The sequence below is a fragment of the Mobula hypostoma genome, chromosome 12 (genome assembly GCF_963921235.1).
Source record: "Mobula hypostoma chromosome 12, sMobHyp1.1, whole genome shotgun sequence".
Lineage (NCBI taxonomy): Eukaryota > Metazoa > Chordata > Chondrichthyes > Myliobatiformes > Myliobatidae > Mobula > Mobula hypostoma.
The window spans coordinates 89,755,772-89,781,922 of NC_086108.1; the positions used below are offsets into that span (position 1 = coordinate 89,755,772).

General features: G+C 42.3%; 1 protein-coding gene across 5 annotated transcripts in view; it reads right to left on the minus strand.

The window, feature by feature from the left end:
* The window catches only part of LOC134354987 (uncharacterized), a 63,859-nt gene that overhangs the window by 29,168 nt on the left and 8,540 nt on the right, over window positions 1-26,151 (minus strand). Inside the window, exons 1-3 of one of the 5 annotated variants that reach the window (XM_063064585.1) lie at window positions 9,153-9,892; window positions 8,633-8,707; window positions 1,469-1,530 (exon numbers count right to left, since the gene is read on the minus strand). In XM_063064585.1, coding sequence (XP_062920655.1) covers window positions 1,469-1,530; window positions 8,633-8,679 — 109 coding nt within the window. In that variant the 5' untranslated portion in view covers window positions 8,680-8,707; window positions 9,153-9,892. The other 4 variants (XM_063064584.1, XM_063064582.1, XM_063064583.1 and 1 more) reach the window with 4 other exon arrangements.

The window sequence follows — 26,151 nt, forward strand, 5'->3', positions numbered from 1 at the left end:
CGGATAAGGTCCTGATAATATCCCAGCTGCAAAGCAGCATCTTTGACAATGTAGTACCTTTTAGAGACAGCATTAAAATGCCAGCCTAAATTATATCCCCAAATACCAGCTTCGTTATAACCACAGAATGCTCCTGCTGGACCAGCAACAACTAAATGGATAAAAACTTGTAATGAATGCATTTCCAGACTCTGTCCACTTACATGTTTATCAGTAACTCAAAAACACTGATCTAAATGGATTGTAAGAAGGTAATTTGGTAATAGAATCTGTGATTGATATTCACTATCCAGGGCCTGGGGGAGCCTTATTACCAAACTCAACTATATAGCACAGCAGCTGACTCTTCCAGGGGTCAAAGACTTGTTTTTGATTAAGTTGAACTTTCAACCAATATTCCTTGCTCAGCTTCTAGTTGTAAGTAAGAATCAGTCTTCAGTATTTAATGTAAATTGCAAGTAGTAATCAGTCTAACGTTAAAAGGACAGCTTTGCAAATAAACAGCACTGCCTATAGAGCAAAGGCTGCTAGCCCATTGCACGGGGCTGACGGGAGATGCAGTGTAAGATAATGGGGTGATGTATATTGGGTGTGTATCAAGCCAAAAAACACTGGCTAAACTATTTAGTTCAAAGAAGCTTGCAGACCAGACTAATACTATCACTTAGCACATCAAATAGATAATCTTTCAATAGCTGGAAGATTTGTTTACTCAGAGAATCAGCCCTCACAGCATTAATTTTGGGTGCCTGGAATCTCTGACACCAGAAGCTTTTGGACCATCTGTAAGAATTTCCCAGCAAAGGTATATCACATGCATGTGAAGTCACCAAGTAGTAAAAAACCGTATCAATATCAGAGAATAGCCAGGCTTGTCAGGAATGGTAAAAAAAAGAATGACAGAAAGATGGGATGACTAAAATCCATTCCTCTGTCTTCAATTTCTGCAATACATGACTCATTCAACTGAAATTCATTGGGATGCCTGTACAGCTTGTAGGAACTATAGCTGTGTTTTGGAAATCCTTTGAGTTTTAGGAATTGATAGTAATTGGGAAACCTTTTATAAAATAAAAATCTGCTGAGTTTTAAATATGTTTTTTAAGAATTTTATCTAAACTTAAACATGTATCATTAAAAATTAACCGTGAACTACTTTTTTAGCTGGAAGTATCTCCTCCTTGATAGGGTGGGGGGGGGGTGTACCCACCACTCAGATAGCGAGAATTGGCAGCGAAACTGACTGTGGAAGATAAACAGGGAATTGACCTAGCCTTCAAAGAGTAGGTGGCTACAATATAACCCCCCTTTAGTGAGAGTCCCTGGAGCTATTTATATCAGATAGTGCTTAAGATCTTCATTTTTGTTCAGAATTTCATGGACAACAAACATAATACTATCACAAAACAAAAAGCAAGTATTTATGGAGACACAAATAAAATGGAAACATAATTATTTTCCATCTTACCTCCATCATCGCAGCCATCAATAACTTCCCAATGACCAAAATGAAATTGTATGCCTTCCCATCTGTAAGATATAGTACTCAAAATAATTGCAGATAAGGAAATAGTGCACCTAGTAATTCATAATCATTTCATTTCCTAACAACCATAGTGACCAATTTTAGTCCTCTTGGCTTTGTAGAGAAATGTAGCCTTATGCCTTAGGATTCCATCTGATAAAATGGAATTAACAAGGCAACCAAATTAACTTCATGTAAACTGTTTACTTTATTAAATCAAGAGGTACATTTTGCACTGAATGCTTGTGCTAGTGCAAATGAAAGGACTATTGGTAAAGGATAATGGTTATTATCAGAAAATGGTCTTTAAGCTATGTTCTATGTTAAGCTATATATAGATTCAACAGAATAGCTCTGCTTAGGAGAGAATGCAAAAAAAAAACTAAGATGTAAATGCAGGATGGTAAGAAGACGATTTTTAACTCAGATAGAGTGCTTAGAATGTGGAATTCAGAAACCCAAGAAATCTTTCAGCCAAATAGGTTAGATAACAAGAAAAAGGAATATACCAAAAGGTTAAAATGAGGCAGGTAGAACAAGAATGAACTCAGAGGGCATATTAACATGAACTCAGGCTACTGGGGCAAAATGAAATCTTTCTGAACTGGAGTTGTAGATGACATCAGGCTCTAGCCACCCACAATCAGATCATCTAGAAGTCAAAATTTTACCAAGTCCATTTAAGTTTACTTTTTTACATGTACAGTACCATCTAAAATTCACAAGCCACTTTATATCAAAAAGGCATTTAACCAATTGCTTTGCTGACATTTAAACTTCATGATAGTTGCCACATTTTGCACGCCACAGCTCCCAAGGAGACATCGGTTTGTGTGGTGGGAGCTAGAGTTTTAAGGAAGCAAGCAAGGAGAGTCAGAACTTTTTATGTGCCACAATCTTGAGGAGACCCCAGATTGCATATGATTAGGCACTTGGAAAGTGGGGAAGTGAGGCTTTGGTGAAGAGAGGTACAGCCTGTAGGTAGATTTTATTTCGTTATTTATTCATTCATTCTTTCTTATTGCACATTCAGAGTAGTAGAGATGCCATGCAGGATAGTGGAATGTTCCTCTTGTGGGACGTAGAAAGGCTGGGAGACCTCCTGTCTCCCTGACAACTACACCTGCAAAGAAATGCATCCAGCTGCAGCTTCTGTGTTACAGAGTTGGAGCTGAAACGAGATGAACTCTGGATGGTTCACGAGGCTGAGCAGTTGATGGAGAGGACACACAGGGAGGTAGTCACACCCAAGGTGCAGGACACGGGTAACTGGGTGACTGTCAGAAAGGAGATAGGAGAAAGCCAGCCAACGCAGGGTACCCCTGTGGACATTCCTCTCAACAGCAGGTATGTGGAAGGGGAAGACCAAACAGAGGAAAGCCACAGCAGTCAGGTCTCTGGCACAGAATCTTGCTCTATGACTCAGAAGAGAGGGGAGAAATGGTGAGCTGTAGCGGTAGGGGATTCATTGGTCAGAGGAACAGAAAGGAGGTTCTATGGACGAGAATGAGATTTCTGGATGGTATATTGCCTGTTGGTTGCCAAGAGCAGGGACATCTCAGATCAAGTCCACAGTACAGTATTCTTAAGTATCAGGGTGAGCAGCCAGAGGTCGTGGTATGAATGACATGGGTAGGAGGGGGTGACGAGGGGTGACAAGGTCATGAAAAGTAAGTTCAGGGAGTTAGGTGCCAAGTTAAAGGACAGGACCTCCAGGGTTGTAATCTCAGGATTGCTACCTATGCTACATGCTAGTGAAGTCAGAAATAGGAGATCATACAGTTCAAGGAGAAGCTAAAGCCAGATGTATCAATATTACAGTGAGGTAAAGGAAATTGCAGAAGCATGAGAAAGGAGTTGGCCAGAATTGAATGGAAAAGAACACTGGCAAGGATGATGGCAGAGCAGCAATGGCTGGAATTTCTGGAAGCAATTCGAAAGGCACAGGATATAGACATTCTGAAGAGGAGGTAGTATTCTAAAAGTAAGATGACATAACCATGGTTAACAAGGGAAGTCAAAGCCAAAAGAAAAGCCTAGGAGAGGGCAAAAATTAGTGAGGAGTTAGAGGATTATGAAGCTTTTAAATACAACAGAAACCAACAAAAAAAACTCCTTAAGAGGGTAAAGATGGAATATGAAAGTATGCTAGTCGATAATATTAAAGAGGATACAAAAAGTTTCTTCAGATACACAAAGTGCAAAAGAGAGGGGAGAGTAGATATCAGCTAGCTGAAAACCTGTGCTGGAGAGGTAGTAATGGGGGGGGGGAGAGCTGGGGGCAAGAAAATGGCAGATGAGCTGAATAATCATTTGCATCAGTCTTCACTCTGGAAGACACTAGCCGTATGGTGAAAGCTCCAGATAACAGGAGTCATAAAGTGCGTGAAGATAACGTTACTAGAAAAAAGATTCTTGAGAAACTGAAATGTCTGAAGGTAGATAAGTCACTTGGACCAGATGATGTACACCCCAAGGTTCTGAAAGAGGTGGCTGAAGAGATTATGGAGGCATTGGTAATTATCTTCCACTAAATTACTAAATTCTGAAATAGTTTTGGAAGACTGGAAAATTGCACTGTCACTCCACTCTTTAAGAGGGGCGAGAGGTAGAAGAAAGGACATTATAGGCTGATTAGTCTGACTTCAGTGGTTGGAAAGATGTTGGAGTCGATTGTTAAGGATGTGATTTCAGGGTACTTGGAGGCACATGATAAAACAGGCCATAGTCAGCATAGCTCCCTCAAGGGAAAATCTTGCGAAACAAATCTGTTACAATTCTTTGAAGCAGGATAGACAAAGAGGATGTCAAAGAGGATAGACAAAGAGGTTAATGTTGAGTACTTGGATTTTCAGGAGACCTTTGACAAGGTGTTACATATGAGGCTGCTTAACAAGTTACAAGCCCATGTTACTACAGGAAAGATTCTAGCATGGATAAAGCAGTGACTGATTGGCAGGAGACAAAGAGTGGGAATAAAGGGAGCCTATTCTGGTTGGCTGCAGGTGACTAGTGGTGTTCCACAGGGGTCTGTGTTGGGACTGATTATTTGTATGTTATTTATCAATGATTTAGATGTTGGAATTTATGGCTGTGTTGCAAAGTTTGCAGATGATATGAAGATAGGTGGAGGGGCAGGTAGTTTGAGAAAATAGGGAGGCTACAGAAGAACTTAGATTAGAAGAATGGCAAAGAAGTTGCAGACGGACTACAGTGTTGGGAAGTGTATGGTCATGCACTTTGGTAGAAGAAATAAAAGCGTAGACTATTTTCTAAATGGAGAAAATACAAAAAAAAAGGTGCAAAAGGACTTGGGAGTCTTTGTACAGAATTCCCTAAAGGTTAATTTGCAGGTTGAGTCTATGGCGAGGAAGGCAAATGCAATGTTAGCATTTATTTCAAGAGGACTAGAATATAAAGGCAAGGATGTAATGTTGAGACTTAATAAAGCACTGGTGAAGCCTCGCTTGGAGTATTATGAGCAGTTTTGGTCCCTTTAGAAAGGATGTGCTGAAACTGGCTTCCCATGCGAAGAGTGTTTGATAGCTCTGGGCTATATTCACTGGAATTCAAACGAATGAGTGGTAACCTCATTGGAACCCACTGAACAGTGAAAGGCCTTGACAGAGTGGATGTGGAGAGGGGCTGAGGTACATTAATAGCAAAGGAATAGCAAGAGAAAGACACAGAGACTATAGAAGAGGGGCAAACAGCAGAGAGGTTATGGTCTCTGTATAGATTACAGAGGAGGAGGTGTATGCTGTCTTGAGGCAAATTAGTGTGGATAAATCTCCAGAGCCAGACAAGGTGTTCCTCGAACCCTATGGGAGGCTAGTGCAGAAATAATAAGGATCCTAGCAGAGATATTTAAAGCATTCTTAGCCGTTGGTGAAGTGCTGGAGAATTGAAGGATAGCTAATTTTGTTCCATTCTTTCAGAAAAGCTCTGAGAATAAGCCTGATAGTAGTAGTGGAAAAGTTATTGCAAGTATTCTAAGGGACCAGATATATGTCTTTGAGATCGTTTTGCTGAACATCTACGCTCTGTCCGCCAGAGAAAGCAGGATCTCCCAGTGGCCACACATTTTAATTCCACATTCCATTCCCATTCTGATATGTCTATCCATGGACTCCTCTACTGTAAAGATGAAGCCACACTCAGGTTGGAGGAACAACACCTTATATTCCGTCTGGGTAGCCTCCAACCTGACGGCATGAACATTGACTTCTCTAACTTCCGCTAATGCCCCACCTCCCCTCGTACCCTATCTGTTATTTATTTATATACACACATTCTTTCTCTCTCTCTCTCCTTTTTCTCCCTCTGTCCCTCTGACTGTACCCCTTGCCCATCCTCTGGGTTTTTCCCCCCTCCCCCTTTTCCTTCTCCCTGGGCCTCCTGTCCCATGATCCTCTCATATCCCTTTTGCCAATCACCTGTCCAGCTCTTGGCTCCATCCCTCCCCCTCCTGTCTTCTCCTATCATTTTGGATCTCCCCCTCCCCCCTCCCACTTTCAAATCTCTTACTAGCTCTTTCTTCAGTTAGTCCGGACGAAGGGTCTCGGCCTGAAACATCGACTGTACCTCTTCCTAGAGATGCTGCCTGGCCTGCTGAGTTTACCAGCAACTTTGATGTGTGTTGCTAGATGTATGTCTTTGATTAGATAGGGACTGAAAGGGATAGTCAATATGGCTTTGTGCATGGTAAGTCATGTCTAACCAATCTTAGAATTTTTCAAGGAAGTTACCAGGAAAGTGGATGAAGACAAGGCAATGGATGTTGTCTACCTGGACCTTAGCAAGGCCTTTCACAAGGTCTCACATAGGAGGTTGGTCAAAAAGGTTCAGTTGCTTGGCATTCATGATGAGGTAGTGAATTGGATCAGATATAGGCTTTGATAGAGAAGCCAGAAATGGAGGCTTGTGACAGTTGCTGTGCCAGAGGAATCAGTGCTGGGTCCATTGTTGTTTGTCATTTATATCAATAATCTGGATTATAATGGGCTAAACTGGATCAGCAAATTTGTGGATGACACCAAGATTGGGGGTGTAGTGGAAAGCGAGGAAGACTATCAAAGCTTGCAGCAGGATCTGCACCAGCTGGAAAAATGGGCTGATAAATGGCAAATGGAATTTAATGCAAACAAGTGTGAGGTGTTGCATTTTGGGAGGATCAACTAGTGTAGGTCTTACACAGTAAGTGGTAGGGCACTAAGTAGTTTGGTAGAATAAAGGGTTCATGGAATACAGGTACATAATAATGGACAACAAAGATTTTGATTCCTGAATACTTTTGGGTGTATCACATGCATTCTGGGTTGCCGTTCATAAATATCACCATGGAGATTTCCCCATTTTCTTAAAAAACACCTATATTTGTTATTTCAATTCATTATTCAAATGTTGCCCACAACGTAAGCTGAAAAGTTTTCTATCTTGTCCAGGGTTGCTTAGGCAGGGTGGATGCTGCATGGCAGGACAGGTTTTAGAAAGGTTATACATTTCCATTAAGGATTTTGATACTTGAGACAGATATTTCTCAGGATAATGATACCAAGGTTAAGGAAGGTGTTTTTGTTGGTCCACAAATCAAACAGGCAATTTGAATAACTTACAGTGGGACTGGAGAAAATCTCATGGAAGGCATTCAAGGTTGTTGAAAATTTTCTTGGCAACCACAGAGCACCAAACTATGTGCAGCTGGTTGATAAAATGCTTCAAGCATACAAAACGGTGAACTGCAACATATCACTAAAGATTCATTTTCTGCATCCCCATTTGGACTTCTTCCTTGCAAATCTTGCCACTATCGGTAACAAGCATGGTGAAAAGTTTCACCAGGACATTGCAGTCGTGGAGGAATGGTATCTAGGCAACTAGAATCCATCATTGCTGGCTGATTATTGTTGGACATTTAAAAGAGAAGCCTCAAACACTGAGTACAAATGAAAATCAGAAACAAAACATTTTTAGCTTAGTTGAACTATTGCCGTGTCAGCACCGTTATGCAATTAAACACATTGTATTCAATAAAAGTTAATACCCTATTTCTCCAAACTCCTACATGATGCATGTAGTCTGAAATCAGATTTGTCTTCAGCTTCAAGCAGTCCATCATAAACAAAAGAAAACTATGATGAAGCAAAACATCTGAAATAAAATTGTTATCCAGTGTCATTCATTGTAGAAGACTGAGGAAGGATTTGAAAATAATGAGTAAATGGAAGCAAGCTTTTTCCACTGAGGTTGGGTGAGACTGCAACTAGAGATCATGGGTTAAGGGTGAAATGTGGAATGTTTAAGGGAACATGGGGGAGAACTTCTCTCAGAGAGTAAATAGTGTGGAACAAGCTGACTGCGTACATGGTGGATGCAGGTTTGATTTCAACATGTAAGAGATGTTTGGATAGGTACATGCATGGGAAGTGTATGGAGGGGACTATACACTAGGTGCAATTTGATGGGACTAGGAAGATTAAAGCCTCAGCACAGACTAGGTGGGCCAAAGGGCCTGTTTCTGTGCTGAAGTGTTCTATGACTCGATGACAGTCAATTGTTGAATTGTTCCCACAACCCCTCTAATTCTTCGACCTGCTGTGTTAATCTTCAGTAAATAACTTTTAAGGAAATTATATTTTGCCCATGCCATTAAGAACTTCTTCAGAAAACTGATTACACCAAGATGCAGAGCATCTGCTTGCACCAATGCTGATGATGCCATACATAATTGCAATGGAATAGTAAAACTGAATATTATGATCATTTTAGGTATATTTGCACTTGCTTTGAAATCACAATATTGTTATGAACTAAGACTTTCACTGTCATAAACCAGAAGGGGTGTTCACACCGGGCTCGCGATATCCAAGCAAAACAACTTATGAAACGTAGTAAACCAGCATATTCCCAATAATTTAGCTTTATATTCAATACTTCCACATCATATTGAGAAACAATATAAATGGCAATCGGCACAATAAAATGTTAGCCTATACAGTATTCCAAGTAAGTTTGCCGGCCAATGTACTGCGTTTGAACGATCGCCCCATCCAATGAGAGTTCAGGCCGATTCACCAACTTCCCCATTACTGCCCGCTCCGGTTTTACCTGCCGCTTGCTGGTTTTGTATTAACTTGCAGCCGATTCCCCCTCATTGCCTCCTGTCTTTCCCAGTGCGTTTCCCTGCGGGTGAGATTGCATGCGGCAATGGTCAATGTTTCCTGTTGCCTCGCCGAATGGAGAAACACAAAAGGTGACGCCGAGAGGCATGTTCCTGCCCTTTCACTAACCACAAAGGCTGATTGACGGGAGCAAAAAGTGTCGAGGACCCTGGCCCTGCTTAGCAGCCCCACCTTCAGGAAGCGGGCTCAGGGTGTTAGAAGTAGGAGCGTACGTTTATTTGAATGCTGAATCAAATCAGAATCAGAGTGACGAAGCTTTCTTAGCAGCGTACCTCAGAAAGAACACGGACGTGCATTGCCCTAGACTTGAGTAGGAACCATAAACTATTGGAGCTGAATTGGCCATTTCTTCATGGCTGATTGTTATCCCTTTCAATTTCATTTCTCCCCGTAACCTTTCACGCCCTTACTAATTAACAGCCTATCAACCTCTACTTTAAATATACCTAATGACTTAGCCTCCACAGCCGTCTGTGGCAATGAATTCCATCGATTCGCCACCCTCAGACCCAAGAAATTCCTTCTCATCTCCGTTCCAATCGGTTAACCTTTCCACTTCGTGTGTTAAATTCTGGACACAATCAGGCTGAGAGTGTACCGAGCTAACTTTTCAGGGGCACGGCCTCTGGTCTGAAGAACAGCAGTTTATTCTTCGTTTATTTCTCGGCGTCTGATTGGTCATTAACCAGAACAACACATGGAAGCTGACCCTGGAATCGTTCGGGCCATAGCTTTCAGATGGAATGCACTGCGAACAATCTTTGGAGATAGACTGAAGCCCGAGCACCCGTGGCCTGGAAAGATCTTGAAGTCCCCGCGATTCTCACAAATTACCGGAGAACGGGAATCAAACCTGAACAACACACACAAAATGCTGGAGGAACTCAGCAGGCCAAGCAGCATCAATAGGAAAGAGTACAGGCGACATTTCGGGCCGAGACCCTTCGGCAGGACCGCTTCCGGATACTTTGCTTTACTCCCGTATATTATGCTTAACTTTCAGACCACTTCCAGCGTTTTAGCTGGTTGTTTTTTTTTCCAGTTAATTATTAACAAAATAATTTAAAATATCCGAACTAAATGAAATATGTAAATGTTTGCACGGGTATTATATGAAACAAAATAAGAATCAATTTTAACTGGGTTCTGAATGTTCTTAACAATCGCACCAGAGAGTCAGACGAGTCAAGTAGACAGCAGCCTCTGACTCTGAACACTGGTGCCCCGCAGGGATACGTACTGAGCCCGCTCGTTTGACACTCTTTTCACCCATGATTGTGCTCCTGCCCATGTCACCAACTTCATCATCAGATTTGCAGACGACACCACAGCGGTTGGGTTAATTACAAATAACAGGAAATACAGAAATTGAATGGTGCAATAACCTCAACCTTTCTTTCAACATTTAAAAAAAACAAATGATTATCGATTTCAGGAAATCAAGGAGGTATGAATAGCTTCACTACTTATTAACGGTGAAGCAGTGAAAAGGGTCGCCAGTTTTAAGTTCTTGGGAGTGAACCTCACAGAGGAGCTTTCTTGGACCACCTTGACAGTGTGGAAGGCTTAGCGGCGCTGATACTGTTTTAGGAGTTTAAAGACAGCAAATCTGCCCCCAAAGCTGCTGGTAAACCTTTACTGATGTATAATTGAGAGCGTACCGCATGACAGAGCCGTACACTAGCTGCCATAATGTCGACCAAAAAGCACTTTAGCGAGTAACCAGGACTGCACAGAACATTATTGGGACACAGCTACCAGGAAACCTTCTTCATCTCACGATGTCCACGGCGGGCTCGCATAATCTTGCTAGAGTCAACCCACCCCAGTAATCAGAAACATCTCTGCTCGGACATCCCGACGGGGAAAAAAAAACAGCCTTTACCCCCAGGCTGTTGTGCAACTGATGAATGCCCCATTTTGGGATTGTTTGTTTTTAATTCAGTTATAACTTAGACGTGAATTCTAAACAACTCCGTCGTTATTTTAAATTTAGTCATTGTGTTTTTATGCTGTTTTGCACAGCAATGACAATAAACCTCCATCTTGACCAACTTGAAGAAAAGAGCACAGGAGGGAACTGTGTCCTGGATGACGACGTGCCCCGGCCATTGTTTCTAATTAGTATGGATCACCGACTGTTTCCCAGGCATGTTTAAACACATATTGGAACTGCTATTGAACCCTTCGTCCCTTCTGTGCGGCCTCACTAAGCCTCCCTTCATATTGCGCCAGAATTTGAGACAAAGGCTCATTCCATCTCTGGTCTATAAGAATGAAGTAGTTTCGGCAAAGAGAGAGACGTGGCGAATCGCCAGAGATTGCTTCAGCAGCCCCGCGAACAAACTTTTAATTTGCTCGTGGGCTGAAAAATATCCCATTTGTACATACAAACGAATTAACCTCTGGCGGGAACTAGTGCCTTGACATCTTTTCATTCGTAAAATTTACGTTATTGCAGTGCGGAGTTGAAAGTGAGGCAACGTGGGCAGGCAGGCACGGAGTGCTGTTCCAGAAAGTGGTGGAATCAGTCGGTATTCAATCAGCAACGTTAATTATATAATGGTGCCGGTAATAAATTCAGGTTATTTTCAACCATACTGCAATACTACTCAGTTCAGGGATGGGGGGGGGGCACGGATGGGACTTGATTTTGGATTATAGTTCCTGCAAGCAGAAGTTTCCAGAAATTAAAATTTTCATTTCCCTCCATTAGCCCTTGGTTAGCCTTATTTTCCTTTCATTATCTGATTTGACTTCAAATCATCAGTGTTTAGAGGCTCTCTGCTGGATCTGCCATTCACTGTGCCCCATAGACTCGACTCCTCCTGGGCAGCCCTTCAGTATGGAGAATTTCTTCCTTTGGGAACTGCAGGAGGTAATTGATTGGAAAGATCCGTGTGTATTTTGAGATCATATTTTCCTCCTGTCTTGTACCCAAGTCCTCTGAGTGCTGCTAATGCAAAGCTTTGTTTCCCCAATACCATCACAAATGCTTCTCCATTTTGAACACTCCTGAGCCAGAGTCTCCACAGACACCGTGGATGCCTTTTTTCCAAGGATCCTTCCCGCCTACCAAGCCATCTCTTTCTATGACTTTCTATTTCCAGAGCCCAGTGCTAACTTATCCAACACAGCCAACTGAAGGTAACCAGGGTCTCCACTTGGGTCTATTGTCCAAAGAAAGGATACATCTGGAGAACTAAGCAAGTTTTGCAGAGATAATATTCATGATATTCCCGCGACCATACTTTAGTTGGAATAAAACTCCAATGCTTTTATGTAACAGTAAACATTCTTCTAAAGTTTTTTTTTTGCCTTTTCTTCACTTGTACATAATGTGAAGGCTCCTGTCTTGAAAGTGCTAGTTCTAGGACTCCAAAGTAATTTTAATTCAGTGACAGTGTGAAAATAATACTGTCCAAATGCCTCAGTGGAAGCCTTCAATGTCATGAATTAGCACCACCAAACCCCCTTAACCTATAAGTTGGAGTTCCTATTACACACTAAGTACAAAGCACAATAACATCAGGAAAGGGAATAACTCAAGAAAAATATACATGTGCTTCCATTCATTCATTTTAAGAATACAACCTGGGAATGCAGCAGGGTAGTTCTAAAATCAGAGCCAAGTCATTTTGGAATGAAATCACATCACTAGTGGAAACCTGACATTCTTTCTTCCAATTTCCTTGTTAAAACATTTTCACTTTTTTGGAAATCAAATACCAGGGTCTATAAATATAATGAATAACTAAATTTAATAAGGTACACAGCAGAGAGATCATAGAACAAAAATGGCAACACTGCAGATGCAGGAATCTGGGGCAAAAAGCAGACTGCTGGAAGAGCTCTGTTTTGATGGAGGGTCCCCACCTGAAACATCAACTGCCCATTTCCCCTCACAGATGCTGCCTGACCCAAGTTCCTCTTGCAGTTTGTTTTATAAACACAAGTTTAGAATTCATTACAAGAGCTATTGGAAAGGAATACAGGCAACACCCAGTTTACAACAGTTCCATTCCTGAGAACTTTTCATAACTATGGGAGAGGTGCATGAAGTGAATTATATAAACACATGAATGAGAAATTTTTGGAAACAATTTGATTCAAATTGGAGAAGGGCTTGGGAATCCCCAGGAGTTGCTACATTGAATGGTATATTTCTGTGCTTTAAGTTTCCAATTGTTGGGTAAAGGTACTTTGTTGAATATCCACTGGAGACCCCAGAGATCTGAGCTTTGGAAAATGCCAGTGGAGGAATTATTTCAAAATAGCACACTGACCATCCCCAAGGGCTTAACAGAGCAAAGTCCTAATCTCAGAGGAAGGAGATTCAAGATGTTGCACAGACTTTAAAATCACTAACCACATGCTCAATGGAAAATTGGCCTCCTTTTCTCCTTCATCCTCTTCATAACATCTCATCCTGATCCCTCCTTCCATCTCCATCATTCCCACTTAATTCCTTTTCATTGTTCTTAGCCCCTTCCTCCTTCCATTCTCTCAAATGTTCTGTCTCTCCACTCCCCCCCCCCCACACACACACACACCGGCTGTTAGTTGTACGCTCACTTCAAGAGCATGCTTGCTCACCATCCACTGCCCTTGTCCTTTTCATAATCAAAACTCATTTGCTTCCATTCTGTTCCACCTCTTGGACCACAAAGCCTAAAACATACACCCTGGCCCAGAGCTCTCCAACCTCTCCCACAATATCAATGGAGAATCTTCAGCCACCGGCCAGCTCTGCATGATTTTGGCAGATTGCAAACTCTTGGTGCTCTGTAATTGAGTGTGGGTCCTGACACACAATTTCCTGGCTCAAGAAGTAAATTCATCCCTCGTCCTGCAGCATCACTCAGAATAGACATGAGCCCACACCCAGGGGAACTGCCTGTTTGGCACCATTTTTATTAATCCAAGGGACTTCTGCCTCCAAAATTGTTTTTAAACTGAGTTCCTTTCAAAACTGCTGAATGGAATTGAGAAACAGGCCAACCCCAATGAAAGAACAGGATCAAAGGATTGAAGAGCCACCTTTTCCTCTATAGCAGATTACTACTTCTATGAAGTTCAACTCATAGCTGACTGTAGTTTTAAAATATTGTGAGATGTATGGAAAACTGGTGGCATAAAAATCTGTCTGAGTTAAGTTCAATTTAAAACTTAAAATCACGTTGCAGTCCAGTTTCTTACTGTTTCAATACCTGACAAAATCTATTTAAATAATGTTTCAAATTTACTGCTTTGACTATCCTCTCAGCCACCAGCATTCTCACTTGCATTAATTAGTTTGTTCTCTTCCAATTCTTCCACAAATTTATCTTATAAACTTAGAATTATAAAATACATTTAAAGACAGCATTTATTAATATGTAAACAACAGGAATTCTGCAGATGCTGGAAATTCAAGCAACACACATCAAAGTTGCTGGTGAATGCAGCAGGCCAGGCAGCATCTCTAGGAAGAGGTGCAGTCGACGTTTCAGGCTGAGACCCTTCGTCAGAACTAACTGAAGGAAGAGTGAGTAAGGGATTTGAAAGTTGGAGGGGGAGGGGGAGATCCAAAATGATAGGAGAAGACAGGAGGGGGAGGGATAGAGCCAAGAGCTGGACAGCAAAAGGGGATACGAGAGGATCATGGGACAGGAGGTCCGGGAAGAAAGACAAGGATTGGGGGGGGGGGACCCAGAGGATGGGCAAGAGGTATATTCAGAGGGAAAGAGGGAGAAAAATGAGAGTGAGAGAAAGAATGTGTGCATAAAAATAAGTAACAGATGGGGCCCCACCTCCCCCTCGTACATCGACTTCTCTAACTTCCGCTAAGGCCCCACCTCCCCCTGGTACCCCATCTGTTACTTATTTTTATGCACACATTCTTTCTCTCACTCTCCTTTTTCTCCCTCTTTCCCTCTGAATATACCTCTTGCCCATCCTCTGGGTCCCCCCCCCTTGTCTTTCTTCCCGGACCTCCTGTCCCATGATCCTCTCGTATCCCCTTTTGCCTATCACCTGTCCAGCTCTTGGCTCTATCCCTCCCCCTCCTGTCTTCTCCTATCATTTTGGATCTCCCCCTCCCCCTCCAACTTTCAAATCCCTTACTCACTATTCCTTCAGTTAGTCCTGACGAAGGGTCTCGGCCTGAAACGTGGACTGCACCTCTTCCTACAGATGCTGCCTGGCCTGCTGCGTTCATCAGCAACATTGATGTGTGTTATTTATTAATATGTATAGGTTTTTATCCACAATTTTCAAAAACTTTTGAATACTCTGGAATCATGAGTTATTTCTCTTTCAGATTACTGCTGACTGAAAGTTCAAAGTAAAATTATTATCAAAGTATATTCACCTAAAACAAGTCTTTGGGTTAAATTATATACAGTTATTAACTGTGATATAATTCATCGTCATCAGTTTGGCATAAAAACAAATCAACACAAAAAACATTTGAATTGATCATATAAATTGTTTTAAAAACAGTGTGAGAATAAAATAAAATATTTCTTGCATTAACAAAATGGTGGCTGTTAGGTACCCTAAATAACATTGAAAATTCATATGAAATCCTTAGTCACGGTGGAATAAAATGTGCCATTGATTGCTGCAAGCCTCAGTACATGGATAAAACTTCCAAGACAACAATAAAAATAAGTTGCCATGGCAACAAAGAACAAAAATCTGCCCCCACATCTGCCATAACAAGTTTTCTAAGGCATTGGCAACTAATCAAATTCGGAGTCTATGATAATTATTCTTATTAGAATTACTGTCAAATTTTTGATCCTTTCTAAAAAAAAATGTTTAAATTATACTTGACTTATACCATAAGCTTTCTTTATTGAATTGTTCAGCCTTCTCCAAAAGAGAAAATTTGGTGTTAACCACTACAAATCTGCATCGTCTATAATTAAGTTGGAAGAATTTTTGTTTCCCTGTGAATTACTTCATCTTCTGATCCCTCCCATCTTTCAAGACCTTTCCTATTTAGCACCACAATTTCCCATGTAATCTTCATGCCTTTGACAGCTTTTTGCCAGCCATTGCCTGTTGTGATTTTCTGGTACTGTACCTGGGTGCCACATTCAGAAAATCTTTTCCTAACCTTTGACTTCCCACCTTCTATTCCTCTACTTGTCCCCTTGAAATATGACCAAATCTTTACCTGCCTCTTTTCCTTCCATACATGCTTTTGTAAGGCACTTGCACCAGCTGTCTAACATAAATGCAAGCTGTTAGTAGTCAAGTCAATTATGATGAACATCAGGATTTGTTAAATGTCATGCTACAGTTGCATATCTGAACCTCAGACCAAAATTATTCATTATGGAAACCATGGGGCAATTATGAAAATACTACTTTGCATTACATCATAATTGGGGAAAAGGGTAAAACAATAACCTTTGTAGATTTTACTGAACCAAACTACACAGTGGTGGATAATTCTGTATCAGTAAAAACTAGAAATCTAAGCAGAGCATGTAAACACCTTAGTCCATCGCTGTAGAACTGCATCTACCTGTAAGCAGTGAGCAGTTCTTGTGATGGTATTCCTTTCTACCCCACATCCTGGATCTTTTCTATGATCCATTAGTAGTTGATGGAAAAAGAGGATCAAAGGATTGAAGAACCCCCTTTACCTGGAAAGCAAATTATTACTTTTATGAAGTAATAATCACAAGTTATCGTCCTCACTTCTCATCTACACCGTGCAGTAGGAATGTGCAAACAGCAGCATATTCATATTTTAGCACAAAGGAATCAATTGCATTCATGAGGCAGGCAAACAACTGCAGATTATTATTAAATCTGGGGAAAGGTTACAGAGAAGTTTCATTTGGATTCTCTCCAGACTAGCATTGCACAATAAATCAACTCCAATAAATAGAATTTGGGTATCAGAGTAAGTGAAGCATTAACTTCATGCACTAAATTTCCTTGGAAAAGATTCATGTCTTGTTTTCTTTGGTTCTCAAATCAGGGGGAAAATCTTACAAAAAAGTGGTGCTTTCTTTGGGCACAGATTCTGTATGAGCACAAACCCCACTCCGAAGTCAAAGGTGCGGCTGGGTAGAATGCCTGGTAACCAGAGTGCCCTGGCATTCATCTCAGTCCCCAATTAGTAATTTCCATAACTGGAGTGGGCAGAGATGCAGCAAGTCCATTGCACTAAAGGCACTAGCAGTATTAACAACTCAACCATTCCCACTCCAACCACATGGGAAAAGGACAGAAGTCACTACACTGCCGTACTGGGGTGGCATGGTAGTGTAGTGGTTAGCTCAATGCTTTAGAGTACAGATGACCCAGATTCAATTCCCACCACTGCCTGCAAGGAGCTTGGATGTTCTCCCCGTGACTACGAGGGTTTTCTCCCGGTGCTCCGATTTCCTTCCACAGTCCAAAGGCAAACTGTTTGGTAGGTTAATTGGTCATTGTAAATTGTCCCGTGATTAAGCTCAAATTAAAAACCAGGGATTGCTGGGTGGCATGGCTCAAAGGGCCAGTAGGGCCTGTTCCAAGCTCTATCTCAATAAATAAATATTTTTCAAACTGAAGCCTGAGATGCAAGTTTTCCCCTATTTTTCGGGTGGTGAATATTTGGAACGAGCTGCCAGAGGTATTGGTGGAGGCAGATACAACTTTTAAAAAGCATTTGGATAGGAAACGCGTGGATACCATCCTAATGCAGCAAAAGCTGTAAAGGTAGCATGGTTGACTAGGTGGGCTGTCGGGACACACTTCTGTGCTTCAATACTATTCTATGAAACAAACTGGAATTCCTTTAACAGGGAATCAATTTTGCTTTTGTCTTCAGGTTACCTTTAGACCTCAGAGAAAAAAAGAACTTCATAAAGCAGATGGACAACCTATGGTAGAAGTGGACAGTTCTATACAAGCAGAGAAAAGGGAGGCAACTTAAATTATTTTAAGTGTTCTTCAGTCCTGAATGTGGCATTGTGCCCTGAAGGAAGATGAGGTACTGTTCAAGTTTATGTTGAGCCCCATTTGAAAAGTGCAGGTGACCCACAAGTCATAGTGGGATGGAGAATTAATGTAACAAGCTACTGGAAGTTCAGAGTCACACCTGTGCATGGGAAACTGATTTGTAGAGAGAGTGTTATTTTATTTCCATCAGAACAATCAATCCCCATGAGCCATTATTGATCTGAGTGTGATGGCATTGGGTTTGCTGACTGCAATGTTCTGAACTGAAATGAACTCTTAGCCCTATTGGATATAAATAACCACAAATACTCTCACTAAGGGGAGATTACATTGCAACCACTCCATCTTCAAAGACTAGTTTACTTTCTTGTTTATTATCCACGGTGGGTTTAGCTGTCAATACCCACTAATCAAGCAGTGGGACCCCTCTCTCTACCAAGGGAATATACTTCCAGCTAACAGTTTCAAACAGTTCCTTGATTTATAGTGATATAGATTTAGACTCACAGAACACTCTTAAAACAAATTTAAAACTTAGAGGATTTTTATCATAAACATTTCCAAATTACAAACCATTTCCAAAACACAAAGCAAAGCATTTCTTAAGCACAAAGGATTTCTCAAACTCAAAGGATTAAGGATTTTCAAAACATGGGTATAATGCCTATAAAGACATACCATAAATCAGACAATAAATCATCTGTCGCAGAAAGCAAAGCTGGAGGAATGATTACTAGTTCACCATGTTTTATCTTGATGATCCTTACCCCATTCCTAAAAAGCCTGAGCTGCTCTGTTTTTTCTTTACCCTTTTTCTCCCATTTGGGTGACTTAACACACATAAGATATCTCAGACAACACACATCAAGTTGCTGGTGAACGCAGCAGGCCAGGCAGCATCTCTAGGAAGAGGTACAGTCAACGTTTCGGGCCGAGACCCTTCGTCAGGACTAACTGAAGAGCTAGTAAGTGATTTGAAAGTGGGAAGGGGAGGGGGAGATCCAAAATGATAGGAGAAGACTGTCTTCTATCATTTTGGATCTCCCCCTCCCCCTTTCAAATCTCTTACTAGCTCTTCTTTCAGTTAGTCCTGACGAAGGGTCTCGGCCCGAAACGTCGACTGTACCTCTTCCTAGAGATGCTGCCTGGCCTTCTGTGTTCACCAGCAACTTTGACTTGTGTTCTTGAATTTCCAGCATCTGCAGAATTCCTTGTGTTTGCGTAAGATATCTCAGATATCCTTTTACCACAAACAGTCTGGAAGCTCTCAGCTTAATGTTCACAGTTCACAATTAATGCTATAATGCTATAAAGCTAATTTCTAAGTCAAGCCAATTCTGAACCTACCTGGCCAAACTTCCCTGGATCCCATGCCTTCTGACTTTCTGAATAAGCCAACCGTGTGGAACCTTGTCAAATGCCTTACTAAACCCATATAGATCACATCCACTGCACTACCCTCATCTATATGCCTGGGATACCTTTTGAGGTTACCTCCTCAAAGAACTCTATCAGGCTTGTTAGATGCAATCTGCCCTTTACAAAGCCATGCTGACTGTCCCTAATCAGACTATGATTCTCTAAATGCCCATAGATCCTATCTCTAAGAATCTTTTCCAACAGCTTTCCCACCACAGACATAAGGCTCACTGGTCTATAATTACCCGGACTATCCCTACTACCTTTTTTGAAGAAGGGGACACCATTTACCTCCGTCCAATCCTCCGGTAGCATTCCCGTGGACAATGAGGACATAAAGATCCCAGCCAGAGGCTCAGCAATCTCTTCTCTTGCCTCATGATGCAGCCTGGGGAATATTCCATCAGGCCCCAGGGACTTATCCATCCTAATGTATTTTAACAACTCCAACACCTCCTCTGCCTTAATATCAACATGCTCCAGAACATCAACCTCACTCATATTGTCCTCACCATCATCAAGTTTCCTCTCATTGGTAAATACCGAAGAGAAGTATTCGTTGAGGACCTCGCTTACTTCCACTGCTTCCAGGCACATCTCCCCCCTTTATCTCTAATCGGTCCTACCTTCACTCCTGTCATTCTTTTGTTCTTCACATAATTGAAGAATGCCTTGTGGTTTCCTTTTACCCTACTCGCCAAGGCCTTCTCATGCCCCCTTCTTGCACTTCTCAGCCCCTTCTTAAGCTCCTTTCTTGCTTCCCTATATTCCTCAATAGACCCATCTGATCCTTGCTTCCTAAACCTCATGTATGCTGCCTTCTTGCACCTGACTAAATTTTCCACCTCACTTGTCACCCATGGTTCCTTCACCCCACCATTCTTTATCTTCCTCACCGGGACAAATTTATCTCTTTCTTGAAAGCATCCAGAGACCTGGCCTACACTGCCTTCTGGGACAGCACATTCCACATATCCACCACTCGCTGGGTGAAAAAGTTTTTCAACTACGTTCTAAATGGCCTACCCCTTATCCTTAAACAGTGGCCTCTGCTTCTGGACCCACCCATCAGCGGGAACATGCTTCCTGCCCCCAGCATGTCCAATCCCTTAATAATCTTATATGTTTCAATCAGATCCCCTCTCATCCTTCTAAATTCCAGTGTATACAAGCCCAGTCGCTCCAATCTTTCAACATATGACCGTCCTGCCATCCCGGGAATTAACCTTGTGAACCTACGCTGCACTCCCTCAATAGCAAGAATGTCCTTCCTCAAATTTGGAGACCAAAACTGCACGCAATACTCCAGGTGGGATCTCACCAGGGCCCTGTACAGCTGCAAAAGGACCTCTCTGCTCTTATACTCAATTCCCGTTGTTATGAAGGCCAGCATACCATTAGCTTTCTTCACTGCCTGCTTGCTTTCAGTAACTGATGTCCAAGAACACCTAGATCTCCTTGTACTTCCCCTTTTCCTAACTTGACTCCATTTAGATAATAATCTGCCTTCCTGTTCTCACCACCAAAGTGGATAACCTCACATTTATCAACATTAAACTGCATCTGCCATGCATCTGCCCACTCACCCAACCTGCCCAAGTCACCCTGCATTCTCATAACATCCTCCTCACATTTCACACTGCCACCCAGCTTTGTGTCATCTGCAAATTTGCTAATGTTACTTTTAATCCCTTCATCTAAATCATTAATGTATATTGTGAACAGCTGCGGTCCCAGCACGGAACCCTGCGATAACCCACTGGTCACCGCCTGCCATTCCGAAAGGGACCCGTTAATTGCTACCCTTTGTTTCCTGTCAGCCAGCCAATTTTCAATCCATATCAGTACTCTGCCTCCAATACCATGTGCCCTAATTTTGCCCACTGATCTCCTGTGTGGGACTTTGTCAAAGGCTTTCTGAAAGTCCAGGTACACTACATCCACTGGCTGTCCCTTGTCCATTTTTGTAGTTACATCCTCAAAAAATTCCATAAGATTAATCAAGCACGATTTCCTCTTTGTAAATCCATGCTGACTTGGACCTATCCTGTTACTGCCATCCAAATGTGTTGTATTTTCATCTTTTCTAATTGACTCCAGCATCTTTCCCACCACTGACGTCAAGCTAACCAGTCTGTAATTCCGTTTTCTCTCTCCCTCCTTTCTTGAAAAGTGGGACAACATTAGCCACCCTCCAATCCACAGGAACTGATCCTGAATCTATAGAACATTGGAAAATGATTACCAATGCATCCACGATTTCTAAAGCCACCTCCTTAAGTACTCTGGGATGCAGATCATCAGGTCCCGGGGACTTATCAGCCTTCAGACCCAGTCTATCCAACACCATTTCCTGCCTAATATAAATTTCCTTCAGTTCATCCATTACCCTAGGTCCTTTGGCCACTATTATATCTGGGAGATAGTTTGTGTCTTCCCTAGTAAAGACAGATCCAAAGTACCTGTTCAACTCATCTGCCATTTCCTTTTTCCCCATAATAAATTCACCCTTTTCTGTCTTCAAGAGCCCAATTTTGGTCTTAACTATTTTTTTTTCCTTTTCACATACCTAAAGAAGCTTTTACTATCCTTCTTTATATTCTTGGCTAGTTTACCTTCGTACCTCATTTTTTCTCCGCGTATTACCTTTTTAGTTATCTTCTGTTGCTCTTTAAAAGTTTTCCAATCCTCTGGCTTCCCATTCACCTTTGCTATGTTATACTTCTTCCCTTTTATCTTTATACTGTCCTTTATTTCCCTTGTCAGCCACGGCCTCCCCTTACTCCCTGTAGGATCTTTCATCTTTGGAATGAACTGATCCGGCAACTTCTGCATTATTCCCAGAAGTACCTGCCATTGTTGTTCCACTGTCATCCCTGCTAGGGTATTGTTCCATTGAACTTTGGCCAGCTCCTCCCTCATAGCTCCATAGTTCCCTTTGTTCAACTGTAATACTGACACTTCCAATTTTCCCTTCTCCCTCTCAATTTGTAGATTAAAACTTATCATATTATGGTCACTACCTCCTAATGGCTCCTTTATCTCGAGGTTCCTGATCAAATCTGGTTCATTGCACAACACTAAATCTAGAATTGCCTTCTCTGTGGTAGGCTCCATTACAAACTGTTCTAACAATCCATCTCGGAGGCACTCCACAAACTCCCTTTCTTGGGGTCCAGTACCAACCTAATTCTTCCAGTCTACCTGCATGTTGAAATCCCCCATAACAACTGTAGCATTACCTTTGCTACATGCCAATTTCAACTCTTGATTCAACTTACACCCTACATCCAGACTACTGTTTGGGGGCCTGCAAATAACTCCCATTAGGGTCTTTCTAACCTTAGAATTTCTCAGTTCTATCCACGATAGAAAAATGGAAAGCTATGTAGGAGCGAAGGGTTAAATTAATCTTAGAGTCGGTTAAAAGATCAGCTCAACATTGTGGGCCGAAGGGTCTGTACTGTGCAGTGATATTCTAATTTCTATGTTCTACTAAACTGCAATAGAAGAACTTGATATTCAGTTCCGAAGGCTGTAATGTGTAATTCTGAAGATGAAGTGCTAATCCATGAGCATATGTTGAGCTCCGTCTGGAGTTTTGTCCAAAATCTAGCTGCTTGCACATTCACTGAATGGATGTCAGCCATTTTAGATCAGATGACTGAAGTTATCAAGTATGGCTGGAGTCAAAGTCGAAGCCATGCCTAAACTATTTCAACTGCCTATGCCCAAAGACCTGCACCGGGACCAGAGCCCTCCATGGACCACCTATCCAAACTTCTCTTAGAAGTTGAAATTGAGCTCCCATGCATCACTTGTGCTCACAGCTTGTTCAAAAATCACGACCTTCTGAGTGAAGTTTCCTCTCAAGTTCCTCTGAAACTTTTCACTTTTCACCCTTAAGCCATGACCTCTGGTTGCAGACCCACCCAACTTCAGTGGAAAAAGCCTGCTTGCATTTACCCCATCTACACCCCTCATAATATTGAATATCTCTATCAAATCTCCTCTCAATCTTCTATGTTCAAAAGAATGCAGTCCTATTCAATCTTTCCTTATAATTCAGGTCCTCGTAACTTCTGCTGCACTCTTTCAACCTTGTTTACATCTTTCCTGTAGGTAGGTGACCAAAACTGCACCCAATACTCCAAATTAGGCCTCACCAACGTCTTATACAATCTCAACATAACACCCCATCTTCTTTATTCAATACATTGATTTATGAAGGCCAATGTGCCAAATCTTTCTTTACAAACCTGTCTTCATGTGATTCTTCCAACAAATTCTGTATCTATATTCCTAGATCACTTTGTTCTACCACACTCCTCAGTACCCTACCATTCACTATGTAAGACCTACTCTGATTGGTCTACCAAAGTGCAAAACCTCGCACTTTTCTGCATTAAATTCCATCTGCCATTTTTCCAGCTTATCAGATCCCTCTGCAAGCCATGATAGCCTTCCTCACTGTCCACCGCACCCCCAATCTTAATGTCATCCACAAATTTGCTGATTCAGTTCACTACTTTATCATCCAAATCATTGATATAGATGACAAAGGACATAGCTCCGATCCCTGCAACACACCACTAGTCACAGACCTCCAGTCAGAGAGGCAACCATCCAGAACCACTCTCTTGCTTCTCCCAGAATTTACTATCTCATTCTGGATGTTAAGTGACTGAACCTTCTTGACCAGCAAACCATGCAGGACCTTGTCAAATGCCTCACTAAAGTCCTCACAGACAACACCCACTGCCTTGCCTTCATCCACTTTCCCGGTAACTTGCTCGAAAAAAATCTGTAAGATCAGTTAGACATGATCTACCACACATGAACCCATGCTGACTATCCTTAATCAGTCCATGCCTATCCAAATATTTATATATCCGGTCCGTAAGAATGCCTTCTCATGACTTTCCCACAACTGATGACAGTCTCACTAGCCTAAAATTTCCTGGTTTCTGTTTAGAGCCTTTTTTAAACAGTGAAACAATATTTGCTATCTTCCAATCCTCTGCTGCCTCTCCTGTTGCCATAGATGATATAAATATCTCTGCTAGGGCCCCGGCAATTTCTGCACTTCCCTCCCGTAGGGTCACGGGAACACCTTGTCAGGCACTAGGAATTTATCCACCCTGATTTACCTCAGGGTAGCTAACACCTTCTGCTCTGTAATCTGGACAGGGTCCATGAAGTTGACGCTGCTTCGCATCACTTCTATAGACTCTGTGACAATCTCCTGGGTAAATACAGAGGCAAAAATGCAATTAAGATCTCCATCTCTTTTGGCTCCACACATGGATTATCATTCTGATTTTATACAGGACCAGTTTTGTCCCGAACAATCCTTTTGGTCTTAACATAACTGTAGAATCGTTTAGCATTCTTCTTCACCTTGTTTGCTAAAGCAACTTCATGCCTACTTCTAGCCTTCCTGATTTCTTTCTTATGCGTTTGCTTGCATTTCTTGCACACCATAACCACCTCATTTGTTCCTACTCATCTATACTTACTGCTAAGCAATAGACAATAGGTGCAGGAGTAGGCCATTCGGCCCTTCGAGCCCATACCACCATTCACTGTGATCATGGCTGATCATCCACAATCAGTACCCCATTCCTGCCTTCTCCCCATATCCCTTGACTCAGCTATCTTTAAGAGCTCTATCTAACCCTTTCTTGAAAGCATCCAGAGAATTAAGCAGGGCCTCAATAAAAGACCATAAGATACAGGAGAAGAATTAGGCCATTCAGCCCGAGTTTGTTCTGTCATTTCATCATGGCTGAACTCGGATCCCATTCAACTCCATACACCTGCCATCTCACTACATCCCTTGATGCCCTGACCAGTCAGGAATCTATCAACTTTTGCTTTAAATATGCCCACAGACTTGGCCTCCACCGCAGTCTGTGGCAGAGCATTCCACAGATTCACCATTCTGGCTAAAAAACATCTCTCCCCATTTCTGTTCTAAAAGTTTAAGGCTGTGCCTCTATTTCTGGATACCCTCACCCAAGGGAACATCCTCTCCACATCCACCTTAACTAATCCTTTCAACATTCAAAGTTGCTGGTGAACGCAGCAGGCCAAGCAGCATCTGTAGGAAGAGGTGCAGTTGACGTTTCAGGCCGAGACCCTTCGTCAGGACTAACTGAAGGAAGAGTGAGTAAGGGATTTGAAAGTTGGAGGGGGAGGGGGAGATCCAAAATGATAGGAGAAGACAGGAGAGGGAGGGATAGAGCCAAGAGCTGGACAGGTGATAGGCAAAAGAGGACACGAGAGGATCATGGGACAGGAGGTCCGGGAAGAAAGACAAGCGGGGGGGACCTAGAGGATGGGCAAGAGGTATATTCAGAGGGACAGAGGGAGAAAAAGGAGAGTGATAGAAAGAATGTGTGCATAAAAATAAGTAACAGATGGGGTACGAGGGGGAGGTGGGACCTAGCGGAAGTTAGAGAAGTCGATGTTCATGCTATCAGGTTGGAGGCTACCCAGACAGAATATAAGGTGTTGTTCCTCCAGACTGAGTGTGGCTTCATCTTTACAGTAGGGGAGGCCGTGGATAGACATGTCAGAATGGGAATGGGATGTGGAATTAAAATGTGTGGCCACTGGGAGATCCTGCTTTCTCTGGTGGACAGAGCGTAGATGTTCAGCAAAGCGGTCTCCCAGTCTGCGTCGGGTCTCGCCAATATATAAAAGGCCACATCGGGAGCACTGGACGCAGTATATCACCCCAGTCGACTCACAGGTGAAGTGTTGCCTCACCTGGAAGGACTGTTTGGGGCCCTGAATGGTGGTAAGGGAGGAAGTGTAAGGGCATGTGTAGCACTTGTTCCGCTTACACGGATAAGTGCCAGGAGGGAGATCAGTGGGGAGGGATGAGGGGGGACGAATGGACAAGGGAGTTGTGTAGGGAGCGATCCCTGCGGAATGCAGAGAGGGGGGGGAGGGAAAGATGTGCTTAGTGGTGGGATCCCGTTGGAGGTGGCGGAAGTTACGGAGAATAATATGTTGGACCCAGAGGCTGGTGGGGTGGTAGGTGAGGACCCTATTCCTAGTAGGGTGGCG